Below are 12,905 nucleotides of genomic sequence, written 5' to 3'. Positions count from 1 at the left end.
GCACCAGCAGGATCAATGTGCCTGTATTGAAGGGTTTATGGGGATCGGGTACCACCCCGAGGCACAGGCATCCAGTGACGATGTGCAGAGGAGTCACAGCTAAATTTAGCCTCATTTGTGCGTGAGTGTGATGTTTTTATTCTTGCCCTTAAATAAAAACATTGTTTGGAGCCAGTGGCTGCTGGTTCTGCTTTGCTCAGCCCTGGACCCTGGAGGGGTTGTTTCAGTCAAGCTATTCAAAAGAGGGAGAAACAAGAATAAGCAGTTGGTGAGACATATCCCAAAGACCTATTTTCAAAAATGCTCAGGAGCCATTTCCCAGAACCCAACGGTGCACACAAAGCAGTGGGAGTGTGATTTTGGTGGGGATGTGCTGGTGCTGAGGGAGGGGTGTCTTCCAGGTAAAGCTGCTCCATGGGCATGGAATGACATGCTGGAGCCTTGACCATAGTGAGAGGTGTCTTGGGCTTGAGCAGCACTAGAGTACCAGCTGTGGGTGATGGGCCCCATCCTGCATCCCACCTTGGCTGGACATCCCACCCCTAGGGCAGGCACAATCTGCCCCAGCCTTACATCCCCAGGGCAGCAAAAGGTCCATACCTTGCTGGCTCCAAAATAATCAGAACCAGAATGACAGCAGGGCAATTAGATTTCAGGTGCCCCAAAAGAGACATCTCAAACCTTGCCCAGAGGTCCCAGATTGGTGCCAGGATGGGTTGGTGTCCCCAGAACTGCAGAACAAGGCAGGGCTGCACTGTGGCACTCCCTGTGTGTGAGCTCAAGGCTGTGGGTGAGACATCTCAAACCTTGCCCAGAGGTCCCAGATTGGTGCCAGGATGGGTTGGTGTCCCCAGAACTGCAGAACAAGGCAGGGCTGCACTGTGGCACTCCCTGTATGTGAGCTCAAGGCCGTGGGCAGGGACAGGGACAGGCAGGAGCCAGCCCTGCTGCTCCACATCCTGACACCACACATTCCACTGAAGCTGCCTGGGAAGGTAAAATCTTGCAGGGAGCTCAGCATCCTCTCCCTGCAACACAGCCCCAGAGCCCAGGACGGGAGCAGAGGCTCTGTGACCTGGCCCAGGGCAGAGCCGTGCCCTGTGTGCCCCACAAAGCATGCGCTGGGGCTGGCGAGCTGCCCGTCCCCCCCGGCTGCCTCCTGCCCTCCAAACACAGGGCTACCAGTAATTTTCCATCCTGGCTGTGAGCTCTGCCCTAACGAGATGTTCTCCTATGTCCCTCTAACAGGGCTGGGCCCCATTCAAGTTTCTCTGTTCATTCAGACCCTGAGTGTTTTGCTGTCACTGTTTGTCACTGTTTTGCTGCTCAAGCTGCCCAGCAGTTCTGCAGGATGGCTGCTCCTCTGAGCCCTGCCCCTCACAGTGCTCACAGCCCCACTGCCTCAGGGCAATGGGATGATTTTGTCCAAAAGCCAGGGGGGAAAAAAAGAAAAAGAAGGAAGAAAAAAAAAAAAAAAAAAAGACCAGCAACCAGCCAAGAAAAATTCCCATGGCTCAGCTGCACTGGGGCCAGGAACAAAGCAGCCCTGGGGACTTTACCCTCAGCCATTTCCAAAGCTGCCTCTGCACAGGCACCTCTGCCTGGGATTGAAGATCTGGTCCATCAGCTGCACTGGTTGGCCAAGCACAGCAGAGTAAAGTTGATTTCCAGAGGAAGGTACCTGGCCCTGGAGCACTGTGACTTCGGGGTGTGTGCAGCAGTGCACTGCCTTCAATTCCTTTTCCTTGCAATGAAGTACTCAACTATGACCTCACTTTAGGCATTCACTTTGTGGGCCTGGATATCCACCCACTACCAGGAGACACCCCTTCCAAAGGGAGAATTCTGTCCATGTCTCCAGGGCAGGCCCCTCCATCCCCTCCTGCCTCCCCCAGGCACAGGAGCCAGCAGCAGCACTGCCCAGGCCCACTGTGCTGCTTCTGCCACGGCCTCTTCTCGGAGCCAAGCCAGGATTTAAATAAATACCTGTCAGCAGAGCCAAGCCTGGTGCTCAGAGTGACGGCATGTGTGTGTTTAGCAGGTTGATAGGCGTGAGACAGAGCAGAGACAGCAGGGGCTCTCTCCTCGGAGGCCAGAGCCTGGCACATTCTCAAAGGCAGCATTAATCAGCATTTTCAACTGCACAGCACCTGTCACAACACAGCAAAGTTGCCCACTCTTGCCTTCCCTTGGAGGATGGAATAATGCCATTTCCAAGGGCTGACCTCTCTAGCTGCAAGCTGCTGTGATGCTTTAGGGGGAGGGTGATGGATTTGGAACACTGAACTTCTGTTCTCAGAGTTTCCACATCTCCCCAGTCCCTGCCAGCTGCAGCCACCTGCAGTCCCTCCTCCTTGATGGTCAAGAAAGCCCTCACAGGAGCAGCCCAACACTCAGCTCCCCTTGCCTTGCACCCCACCAGCTCTGCCCCTGACCTTCTCCTTGGCCCTCAGCTGATCAATACCTCTAGCTCTGGTCCATCAATCCTAATGATTTCATCCCACTTCTCACTAATGCACCCTCTTGTTATGCTGTATTTGGGCCATGGACCTGGCAGATGTTGGGAGAGGGGCAGAGGGCTGGCCAAATGTGTGTCACTCCTGTCCCAGGACAGCACATTGTCTGTGAAACACCAACCTCTCTCACTTCCTGAGGCAGGCCTTCATCTCTTCCTCCCACAGCTCTTGGCCCACTGGACAACCACAAACCTCCCTCCCTCAGCTCTCCAGCTCCCTGCACACTCATCCTCTCCTTCCCTTCTTAGCCCTGTCCCTTGTAGAAGCCTAAGACAAAACCAAGATGAAGTCCCCAAACTGGCTTGGAGAGAGCTGGATACCAGGTGCTGCCCTGGCCTGTGCATCTTCCCACCTCAGGGGCTTTAGATCCAATCTTTGTATCACCCAGCCCTGGAAAGAGTGGTTTGCACCAGTGGGTGCCAGAAACCCACCCAAACCCTCTTCTCTTGGGGTCTCCATGAGCTCCTGAGTCAGGATGTTGCACATCCCAGGGTTAAATGCCCCCTGACATGGCTGCTGCTCTGCAGCTGATCCTGGCAGGGCTCCTGGAGCCCCCTGCCACATGCTGGGGTGCACCAAACAAGGGGCTCTGGCCCATCCTGGCACTGACCTTCCCTGCCAATCCAATCACACCCACGCCATCAATAACAAAGTGCAAGATAACAAAATGAGCTGTCGCAGCCAATTAACATGCTGGGCTTAATCGGCTTGTGGGCTTTCAGGGTGGAGGTGAGGGGCTGGCTCCAGGCTGGAAGGGCCAGAGGGAGGCAGGGTGAGGTATTTCATGGATTGCAGCCACCCCTCTCTGCTGGCTCCCTGGGCCAAGAGCCAGGAGTGGGAGGCCAGGGCAGTGCTTCCCACAGCCGTGGCTTCATCTTCGGGGTGTGTGTGCACCCCAGCCCCGGCACAGCCAGCAGAGAGGGACAGGCAGCCCGAGGTGACTGGTGTCAGACACCCCACACAGGGCTTTAGCCCCAGGGCAGACCCTCTTGCTAGGAGAGCAGCCAGCACAAATGCCAAACCCAAAAGGCTTCCACTTAAAGCCAGGAGGGATCTCAATGGTTGTCACTGAGCACCTCTCAATTAATTAGCATCCTGCTGATTCTACAATTGAGGCGATTGCTAAGGAGATTAAATCGGTCTCTGCCATAAAGCAGATGCTGTTCCCAAGGCCTGATTTGCAGTGATTTTCTTTTCCTAGAGCCTTTTTCCTGCCCTGTTGACTCAGCTGAAGCCCCAGGGTGCTGGGTGCAGCCAGGACACAGCAGAGCTCCAGAGGATGATGGGGGTGGGACCACTCAGTTAAATGTCACTGCCTGTCCGGGGAGGGCTCTTTGGAGGATGCTGTGTGAATCCAGAGCAGTGCTGGGGGAACAGAGCCTGGCCATCCAGGGAGGCCGTGGTCTATTCACCCCATTCTGCCTGCATCAGCAGGGACAGACTCAGCCGGGCATCCAGAGCTGCATTTGTGCACCTGAGAGCCCAAACTGAAAGGAAAAATAACAGCTCAGCCTCCAGGCAGAGCTCAGTAAATCCACCATGGCTGCAATAAACCCTGCTGATTTGGTGCAAACTTGGAGTAACCCAAATGCACAGGGCAGTAGTACATGCGTACAGAGTACAGCCCTGCCCAGGAGGCTTGGCTCCACTCCATCAGCACTCCTTGGGTCTCCACCAGCACAGCTGAGGAGAGGGAGGACTTTTCTCTGGAAGCCTTTGCAAGCCTTTGCAATCCCACAGTTGGTTTGTTAGTGCTGCCCAGGGCCTGTGTGTGGCTTGTTCCCTCACCCCAGCAGAGAAATGGCCATTCAGCCACCCATGGACACAAAGAGCACTTAGCAAAGGGGCTGCAGGATGTCAACTAAACAGCCAAAAACCTGCAAATCTTGTATTTGTGAGGTGAAGGGAAGAATCTCACTTCAAATTCTTGCTGTGAGAGGAGGCTGTCTGTAAAGATACACCCACCCTGCCCAGGATGGTCCCACAGCAAGAGAAACAACACGTGTGATGGCTGCTCTGATTGTACTCTGATTACTGCATCTGCTTCACTGCTTCCTCCCATGTGCATCACTGCCAAGTCCCACAGCCACCTCCTCACTCCACTTCTGCTCTAATGCCTGAGGAGAAAAATCACCACACTACAACCTAAGCATTTGGCAGCTTCCTGGTCTGAAGTCAGGGGGAAATTGTCTTTTATGTTCAGCAAGGGTTTGCGAGGGTTTGTCACAATCCTCCTCTGATTTCCCTGGGGAGAACCCGGGGCCCTCCAGGGACCAACAGGAAAGCAAGGGACAAGCCCTGTCCTACAAGCCACACAAGCTGAATCCAGTTTTCAACCTCCATTTGATTTCTGCTATCTTTTTTTTTTTTGTATCACAGCATCACAAAAAGGAAACAGCACCATTTTGACCTCAGGAGACATATCCTTACCACTGCCCACTTCCAGACACAGAAATCCAAGGAGGGTAAGTTTGGGACTGTCTTTAGGGTTGCAGTTTCTCAAGCTCATCTGCAGGGAAAGTGGGATTCTTTATTCTGTGTCCCTCCATGCTCCTCATCCTCCAAACCCTGCTCAGCCCATCAGCTGCCTGTGCCTTGCCTCGACGCACCAGCAGATAAGTGGCTTTTTTCCTACAACAGAGGAGATTTCTGCCTTGCACAAGTCCAGCTGGGAATCCCAAAGAAGGTGCATTTTCCCCAAGGTGTGGGGGAGCACTGCAAAGAGCTGCAGCTGTAAATCCTCACAAAGGCTAATGAAAGGCAATGGATCAGTGTGCCCTGCCAATCCTGATAGAAAGGATACTGAGGCTGCTGGCACTGCCTGGCAGCCTGCCACGAGGAATAACTCTTCAAAAATAGAAGCACGCTAATCTGAGGAACCTGCTGGTATTGTCAATGACATTAATGAAGTGTTTGGAAAACCAGAACAAATGCCTTGGCTTTTTGGGGCTGTGCCCCTTGTAATTTTCCACACCAGCTGAGGAGTGTTCTGGCAAACAGCAGAGTGCTCTTGGTGCTGTCCTGCTCCCCAGAGCAGAGCAAGGAGCTGGCTCTGGGGACTCGAGCAAGCCTGGCCCCTGTGCAGCAGAGCCTGGCCAGCCCTCAGGGAAGAGGCTCCCCAGAGCAATTTCCACTGGGAAACAAAGCCCATCAAGCAGCCTCAGTGTGCCCAGGGGAGGTGGAAGCTCACTGTCTCCTTTTTCTTCTTGTTTTCACTCCTTGTCTCAAGCCCCCTCTGGATTCTTTTTCACCACCGTGGTCAGGACCTGTGGGGTGGCAAATTTCTCCCTGGCAGAAGGGTTTTGAATTCCACAGCTTTCTCACCACTTCCCTCCTGCAGCAGCAGTCAGTAACCCTTCATTTTCATTGCCAGCCATGACATCCACTCCTCGTGTATGCTCTAATCTAGGACAAGCTACCAAACCCAGATTTCAATTAAAATTTTGAACGAAGCTTGTGTTGTAGCTGGTTACCCAAAAAAGGGTAGAAAATCACTGGTTGAAGATCAGAGCAGCTTGTGCTCCTAACTCAGCCAGGTGCCACTGTGTGTCTCATTAAAATAATACCTGGTGTTACAGCATGTCAGTTCCCAGAACACTTCTTGTTGCTGCTCATCCTGGTTGCTGCTCAAATTTTGCCTATTTTTTTCACTTGATTGCAATGAAAACATTTGTGGCAATACTGTAAAATGTGTCTGTGGACTGATTTGTCATAAATATCAGCAGTCCTTCAATTTAAAAGCTGAAGGACATGAGAGAAGTAAAACTTAACAGTCCTTTTCAGACCTTTCCCAGGTAGTTCTGTAATGAAGATTAATTGTACCATTCTGAAAACACACAAGTTCAAACTCTTCTAACTTAAAACTTGCTGCAGTGCCATGGAAAAGGACAGCTGTGTTCACAAAAAGTAAAGAGCACTCTTCTGGACAGAAGAAAAACTAAGCAATACTGTAATTTAAAATTACAGCATCTGATTTTTAAGGGTCCTTAACTCATGGTTACTAGAAGTGGCATTGCCTTCTTACAGAAAGCCAGTGACATTGAAGACTACTTCAGGTATTTTTTTTTCTCCTGACTCTGAAGGCTGTTGCACAAAATGTTGGCAAGTGAGCAACCTTCTGCTTGGATTTTGCATTCAGCAGTAGAGAAGAAAAATGTTCTTACAAATGCAGGAAAATTAGCTTGGATAGTCACCAAAACCAGTCCAGAAACTGATGGAACTCGTGATTCTGGTTATAAACCAGCTACATCCCAAAGCCAACATCTCAGAAAAATAATATTTCCAATTGAAAGATGCTTCTTGTCACAGATGGACTTCAACTTGCTCCCCTTGCAGCACTGATCACAGCTCTGCCATGGTACACAAAGTGTTTGCCACAGTGCCTGGAGCAGCAGGATCTGGATAGAGACAGCCAATTCCCACCTCCCACCAGCACTACAACAAAGCTGAGGTAACACGGAGTCATCTCTACCCATCTTATGTTCCTAAAAATGCAATTCATTAAAGCAATAGCTTATTGATTGGCTGGCAGGGTGTCTGCCACAACCTGTACAAGCTGCCAGACCCACCTGGCTAAGTCAGATAGGAACAATTTCTACACTGGCACAAGTTAGCTCCTGACCACATTATCTGTAAGAGCAGAGGGATTATGTACCATGGCCACACTTGTACAGAGACCTGGACTTGCCCACTTGATTTTTCTGCTGCGGCGCAATTAACAACAGACTTTTCACATTACGAGCATTGCCTTACAAAACATTTATTCAAGATAAAAACCCAGAAATGGACAACTGCCAAATGCATAAGCCATTATGTGCCATTAAGTCATTAAGTGCAGCAGCATTTCATCCTGCACATACTTCAAATACTTTGTCAGGCAAGCTTCCAGCTAGTCTCCTGTGGCAGGGCAGCTGGCCCTGGGCAGGAGGGGGAGGCACCCAGATAGTTGTGAAGGCACAGCACTGTCCCCTCTACCACTTCCACAGGCTGAGCTTCAACATCTCTGGCCAAGGAATGGCCCTTTGTGCTCGAGGTCTTGTTGAAGCATCCAACATCCAGGTGCATCTGCAAGTCCAGTAACAGCTCCTCTGAGACTTGGATCTTGCTGTCACCTCCCAGGGAGGTGAAATGAACTTCCCACAGAAGTGGAAATGCTCAGCAGCACCAGAACCCAGCTCCTCTGCTTAGGTTCTCCTACAGAGGCACAGAAGCACCTGTAAGGTGTCTAATGCTGCTCCCAAAGGACAACCATCCTGATGACTGCAGGAACTAAGCCCTACAGAGATAACCACATCTCCTGTCTCCAGTCCAATGGGACTTGAGATGATCTAGGTTTAAGGGCATCCACACGGCATGATAATCACTGGGCTGTTTAGCAAGTCCCAAATCCAGTCACTCCTACTGCCAAGGATGACATTTACCAGGATCATACTCCTAGATTTATTTGGATGGATCAGAAGGAAGGAAACTCAGTTCATTTGCTCTGTCTCTTCTACTAACCAAATTTAGAAATGAGACTAATTTTTCATGGAGGAACAAGTATCTCAAAGGTTGATAATGGGGCAGAGTTTCCATTGAAGCTTCTGCTTTGATCTGGTCCAGACTTTACTCTTTGCTGTCTTCTGCTTCCTCTTCTGTAGAACACTCATCACAGGGACAAATCCAGCACAAAAGCCACAGGCATCAAACAAGAACACTCTTTACTGCACAGCACCAAGGTCACAAGGGCCAAAAAGGGAGAGAGAGGATAAGGCAGCACGAGACCTGTGCAGCCACTTGCTGTGTGGGTTTGAGGAGGTATTTCTCTCCAGGGCACTGCTACTGTGTACAGGAGTCAGCAAAGAAAAACATTCCTGCCTCACAAGGAGCACCTGTTCCACCTCAGTGTATAAGGAATGAAAAAAAAATTTTAAAAATAATGCTGTATCACATTTTTTCCACATCACTGGGCTCTCTAAAGAACAGGGAACATGGAAACAGCTGTTCAAAGAATCAACAGTTGTTTCCAGGAGGGATGGGAAGGACAAGATGAAATACATAAATTACATTTCCGTCCAGATCTGGTATTGTAAATATCAATTTGCAGCAATAATTAGTATTTATTACCCTTTTAGAAAATCCTCTCATAGCCTTTCAGCCACCTAGCAAACACTTTAGCTGCAACTCCTCAGGAGTGCTATGAGTAAGCTGTAAGGCTGTTCAGTGGTGTCATCTAGTTTTTATACCCTTGCCCTCTGCCTTTAAAATTTTCATTAGTTTTATCCAAAGCTGCTACAGAGAAGAATGCCCATTAATGGACAGGGAGCCTGTCCTTCCCTGAATTGATTGATTTTTCTCTTCTACAGCAGGCTGTAAATCTGTATTCCCCACTGTAACTTCATGTTCTTCAGACTTTTAAGCATCCACTTCTGTGAGCTTTCTTTTCCCATAGTTCTGCACCAGGCTGGAAGCCGTGATTTGAGAAGCCTGTCCCTTTTCCCAGCACTGGAAGTCATTCAGCCCTTTCTGGCCCACTTGAAAGAGAGCCCTTTCCAGCTCATCCAGCCGTGCCACCAGCGCAGACGTGTCCTCGTTGTAGGCGTTCTGAGAGGAGTCCATGATGCGGCGGAAACGGGCAATGAACGTCTGAGGGGAACAAACAGAGTCACTGACAGGAAACACAGAGCCACCAGCTCACACCTGGAGGCCTGAGCTCTCAAAATGGAAAAGCCAAAGGTTTAGGCTCCTGTTCATAACAAGCCAAGGGTATGCAACCAGCACAGCACTTGTGTAAGATTGGCTACAAAGACAAAAGCACTTCATGCCTGAGCTGGGACATCAAATACCTGATACTGCAAGGGAAGCAAACACAGAATTGGATTTTGGCTGCTTCCTCACAACAGGCTTGAGGAGACCACAGGATACAACACAATTATGATCTATTTCCACTTCTCAAGCAATCATTGCTTTAGAGCAGGAGGGATGAATCTCATGCCACAGCAGCTGCTGCAGGAACGTACAAGCTGCAAGTTGTGAATGTCCTGAAGTTAAGCCAAACTGCTGCTGAAAAGCATTCAGTATGCTAGAAAAACACCTAACCACGAAAAAGGTGAAAAACCAAACCAATCTGCAACTTATAAATAGTATTTTGAAAAGCTAAGAAACAAGACATATTTAAGGCATTTTATTTTCCTATCTTTGCTTTTGGGAACTGGAAAAATAAGAGTCAGAACTCTTGGAAAACTGTGCTTTGTTATTTCAGAAGTTGATTTTAAAATTGCCAGGACTTATAGGATAAAGTAATAGGTTAAATAAAGATAAACTTACAGGTTTATAACTCAGCACAACTCCCCCCTTTCAGAAAGAGAAGAAAGAGATATCAAACCTGGCATGCTTTGATTTTTCTGTCAATAACTAATGAATTCTACTGTGGCTTTTTTCCCTAAGATGTCCATTAGCAGAAAAAGAAAAGACAAGGAAAGGCATGGGCACCTCCTGAATGCACAAAGCACATGTTCAATGGACAGCTCCAAGAAAGCAGCAGCACTTTAAAGCCTCTCTGCATCAGCCTTAATGTAAAGCACAGAGAAAGGAAAAAAAATGCAATAAAAATCATCCCAGCCCACTTAGAGACCTGGCTAAAGAGATCTCAGAGCTGTTAGTGGTTGTGTTTAAAAGCTCAAGAAGACTGAAGTCCGGAAACAGACAAAGATGACATCTATCTTTTAGAAGAGAAAGGAGTGATGGAGGGGGAGAAGGGAAGGGCCAGGGAATTATAAATCCATCAGCATCAATTCCTGGAAGCATACTGGAACAAAGAAGCAATACAGAAACTTCTGCAAGATAATAAAAGAATCACAGGCATCATGGACTTGCCAAGAACAAATTCCCAGAGCCCAGCCTGTTTCCTGCTAGGGCAGGGTGCCAGGCCTTGCACAGGCAGGGAGAGCAGCAGAGGGGTATCTGTCATGGGGCACTCTTGGAAGATGCAGCCAGACCACCCAAAGATGGTCAGGAGAGACAGCCATCATCCACAGCTCCTGTCAGGAGGGAAGAACACTGAGTGGAGTTCCACTGGGCTCTCTGTGGAACCAGCTACTGCTTGAGATGTTAATTAATGAGCTTACTAAAGGAATTGAAGCTGTGCTTACTAAATCAGCACGCAACATGCAGGAGAAGGGATGACTACAGGCATGTCGGGGAGCAGAACTCTTTAATCCATTAACAATCCTGACTAATTAGAAAGACGATGTGAAAACAATAGGCTGTCATCACCCAGGACTAACAGAAGGTTTTACATTAAGGCAGAAATAGTACAGAGTCAGGAAATTATTTGTTCACAGATGCAACCTGTACCATCTCACTGTGGACTGCGAGCCAAACACAGACCCGTGTGACTGCATCGTGACAAACCAGATGCTGCACCAAGATGAGCCAAGAGCATCACAGCCACACAAGACTCACAAAGTCATCCTTTTCTTTGCAGCAGCACAAGTCCTGAGCATGAGACTGCACTGCTGTGCAGGGCACGGCGTGGTGGGTGCAGGTCCACTGCAGAGGCACCAGCAGTGCACAATGAGGGCAGTCAGAGGTTAGGGAGCATGACCCACAGAGAAACATCAAATGAACTGGGACTGCTGCAGGGAGGAAGAGAATAATTTGTCCTCAGCATTTACTTTGCATGAGACAAACAGAACAGAGCTTGTATCGCTCTGAAGGAGCTTTGGTTCAGACATTGGAGCAAACCTCCTAAGGTGAGGCTGGCAAGGTACTGAAAGAGATTGCCCAGAGCAGTGTGAGGTCTCAGCGTTAGAAAGATTTAAAGACAGGTATAGTTAAATAATCCTGCATCTCCTCTAGTCCTGTTTTACAGGATTTTATGAAATACCATACTCACATACTCGGCGTGGAAACACCAAGCTAAAATTACACTCCTGGACGCACAGTGGAGGCTTCCAGCACAGCCTGTGCAGCTGCCAAGAGGGACATCCACATTCAATCCAGAAGTCATTTGGGTTAAACCAGGATATTTTTTCCTGAAGACTGCTAAGCAGCTGGGAACAAAATGAAGACAGAAAAATGCATATCTAAGTTTCAAGACCTGATTCAGATACTTGCCTGCAGGATAGTCTGAGCTATCTCAGGATTCTCTGGATTCTCAAAATTCAGGAGCTGTGAGCCAAATCCATAATAGTAGGGCCCCATTTTATGCAGATCAACCACATTGGCATCAGCACTGAACACCGTCCTCCAGGCTTCCTTGTAAATCTTTGGCAGTTCCACAGAGATGATTCTCCTTTTGCTGTCATGCAGCCCTTTAGCAAGCCACAGGGGGATTTCCAGCTTTGATCCCTGGAGGAACCAGAGAGGCCAGAAGTTATCCTTGCCATTAAAGTACACCAAAGACACAAAGTGAACTTTATTAATGAAGATCCAGCACTAAAAAAAGTCAGTTTTGTTTTCAGAATAGTCTTTTGTGACTGTAACATAAACCAGACACACTTTAGAGGCCTTATTACCCCAAGACTCAGAAAGTGGACTTTCTGTTGACGCTCGATGGTTTGTAAGAACTGTCAGCTGATGAAACAGCAAGAGAAAAAGAAGGAAAAACAACAAACAGGCAACGCGTATATTTAAAAAGCAAAAATAACTTTAGGTTAAGAAGCGGAGAGCATCCTTGCAGTGCACGGAGAGAGGGCGGCCGGGCCTGGGAGGCGCGACAGGAGGGGCGGGCGAGGCGGCGGCCCCGGGGCAGAGCCCCCGAGTCCCGTGTCCCCTCCCGAGAGCGACACTCCCGTGTCCCGTGTCCCCTCCCGAGAGCGACACTCCCGTGTCCCGTGTCCCCTCCCGAGAGCGACACTCCCGTGTCCCGTGTCCCCTCCCGAGAGCGACACTCCCGAGTCCCGTGTCCCTCCCCCGTTACCTCCGGGACGGACTCGGCGCTGCCGGCGCCCTGCCCCATCAACACGGCCAGGCGCGGCAGCGCGCTCTCGGCGCGCCCCGGCAGCTTCTCCTGCGACATCAGGATATCGTCCAGCGAGAGGAAGTTCTCCTCCATGCCCAGCCCGGGGCCCACGGGGAAATACGCCTCGGACATGGCCGGGCCGCGGCTCCCGCCAGCCCGTGAGGCACCGCCCGCCAGCGGCACCGCGCATGCGCCGGGCCCGCCCCGCGCCCGCCTGCGCCCGGCACCGCTGAGGCGGGATTGGGATGGGGGATCGGGGGTCGGGATCGGGACTGGAATCGGCATTGAGAATTGGGGATCGGGGATTGGGAATCGGGTAGCAAGACCGGGATCGGGATCGGCACAGGCATCGGCACCGCGGCTGCCCCACCGCCGGGGCTCCGCAGCCGGTGCCGTCCGTCCCCCCGCACCTCCCCCGTTTGCGTTAAGAGGAGTCTCGGAGCTGT

The 12,905-nt window shown here is 50.2% G+C and overlaps 1 protein-coding gene across 1 annotated transcript; it reads right to left on the bottom strand.

Annotated features, from left to right (window-relative positions):
• Nucleotides 1-7,259: 7,259 nt before the first annotated feature.
• Nucleotides 7,260-12,633, bottom strand: GINS3 (GINS complex subunit 3). The gene is made up of 3 exons (XM_041400847.1): nt 12,418-12,633; nt 11,613-11,846; nt 7,260-9,140 (listed from the first exon to the last, which is right to left on the bottom strand). Exons 1-3 carry the CDS (start codon nt 12,589-12,591, stop codon nt 8,910-8,912), a joined length of 639 nt encoding a protein of 212 aa, XP_041256781.1. The 5' UTR covers nt 12,592-12,633; the 3' UTR covers nt 7,260-8,909.
• Between the last annotated feature and the right edge of the window lie 272 nt (nt 12,634-12,905).

Source organism: Onychostruthus taczanowskii, unplaced genomic scaffold (assembly GCF_017590055.1).
Source record: "Onychostruthus taczanowskii isolate IOZ18803 unplaced genomic scaffold, ASM1759005v1 scaffold18, whole genome shotgun sequence".
Taxonomy (NCBI): domain Eukaryota; kingdom Metazoa; phylum Chordata; class Aves; order Passeriformes; family Passeridae; genus Onychostruthus; species Onychostruthus taczanowskii.
Note: the sequence above shows the minus strand (reverse complement) of the source record. Positions and strands in the feature narration are given on the sequence as shown.

Coding starts and splice junctions, on each gene's coding strand:
- GINS3 (XM_041400847.1), bottom strand. CDS start 12,591: ATGTCCGAGGCGTATTTCCCCGTGGGCCCCGGGCTGGGCATGGAGGAG. Junction 11,847..12,417: donor GCGCCGAGTCCGTCCCGGAG/GTAACGGGGGAG, acceptor TGGTTCCTCCAG/GGATCAAAGCTGGAAATCCC. Junction 9,141..11,612: donor TAGCTCAGACTATCCTGCAG/GCAAGTATCTGA, acceptor TGTTCCCCTCAG/ACGTTCATTGCCCGTTTCCG.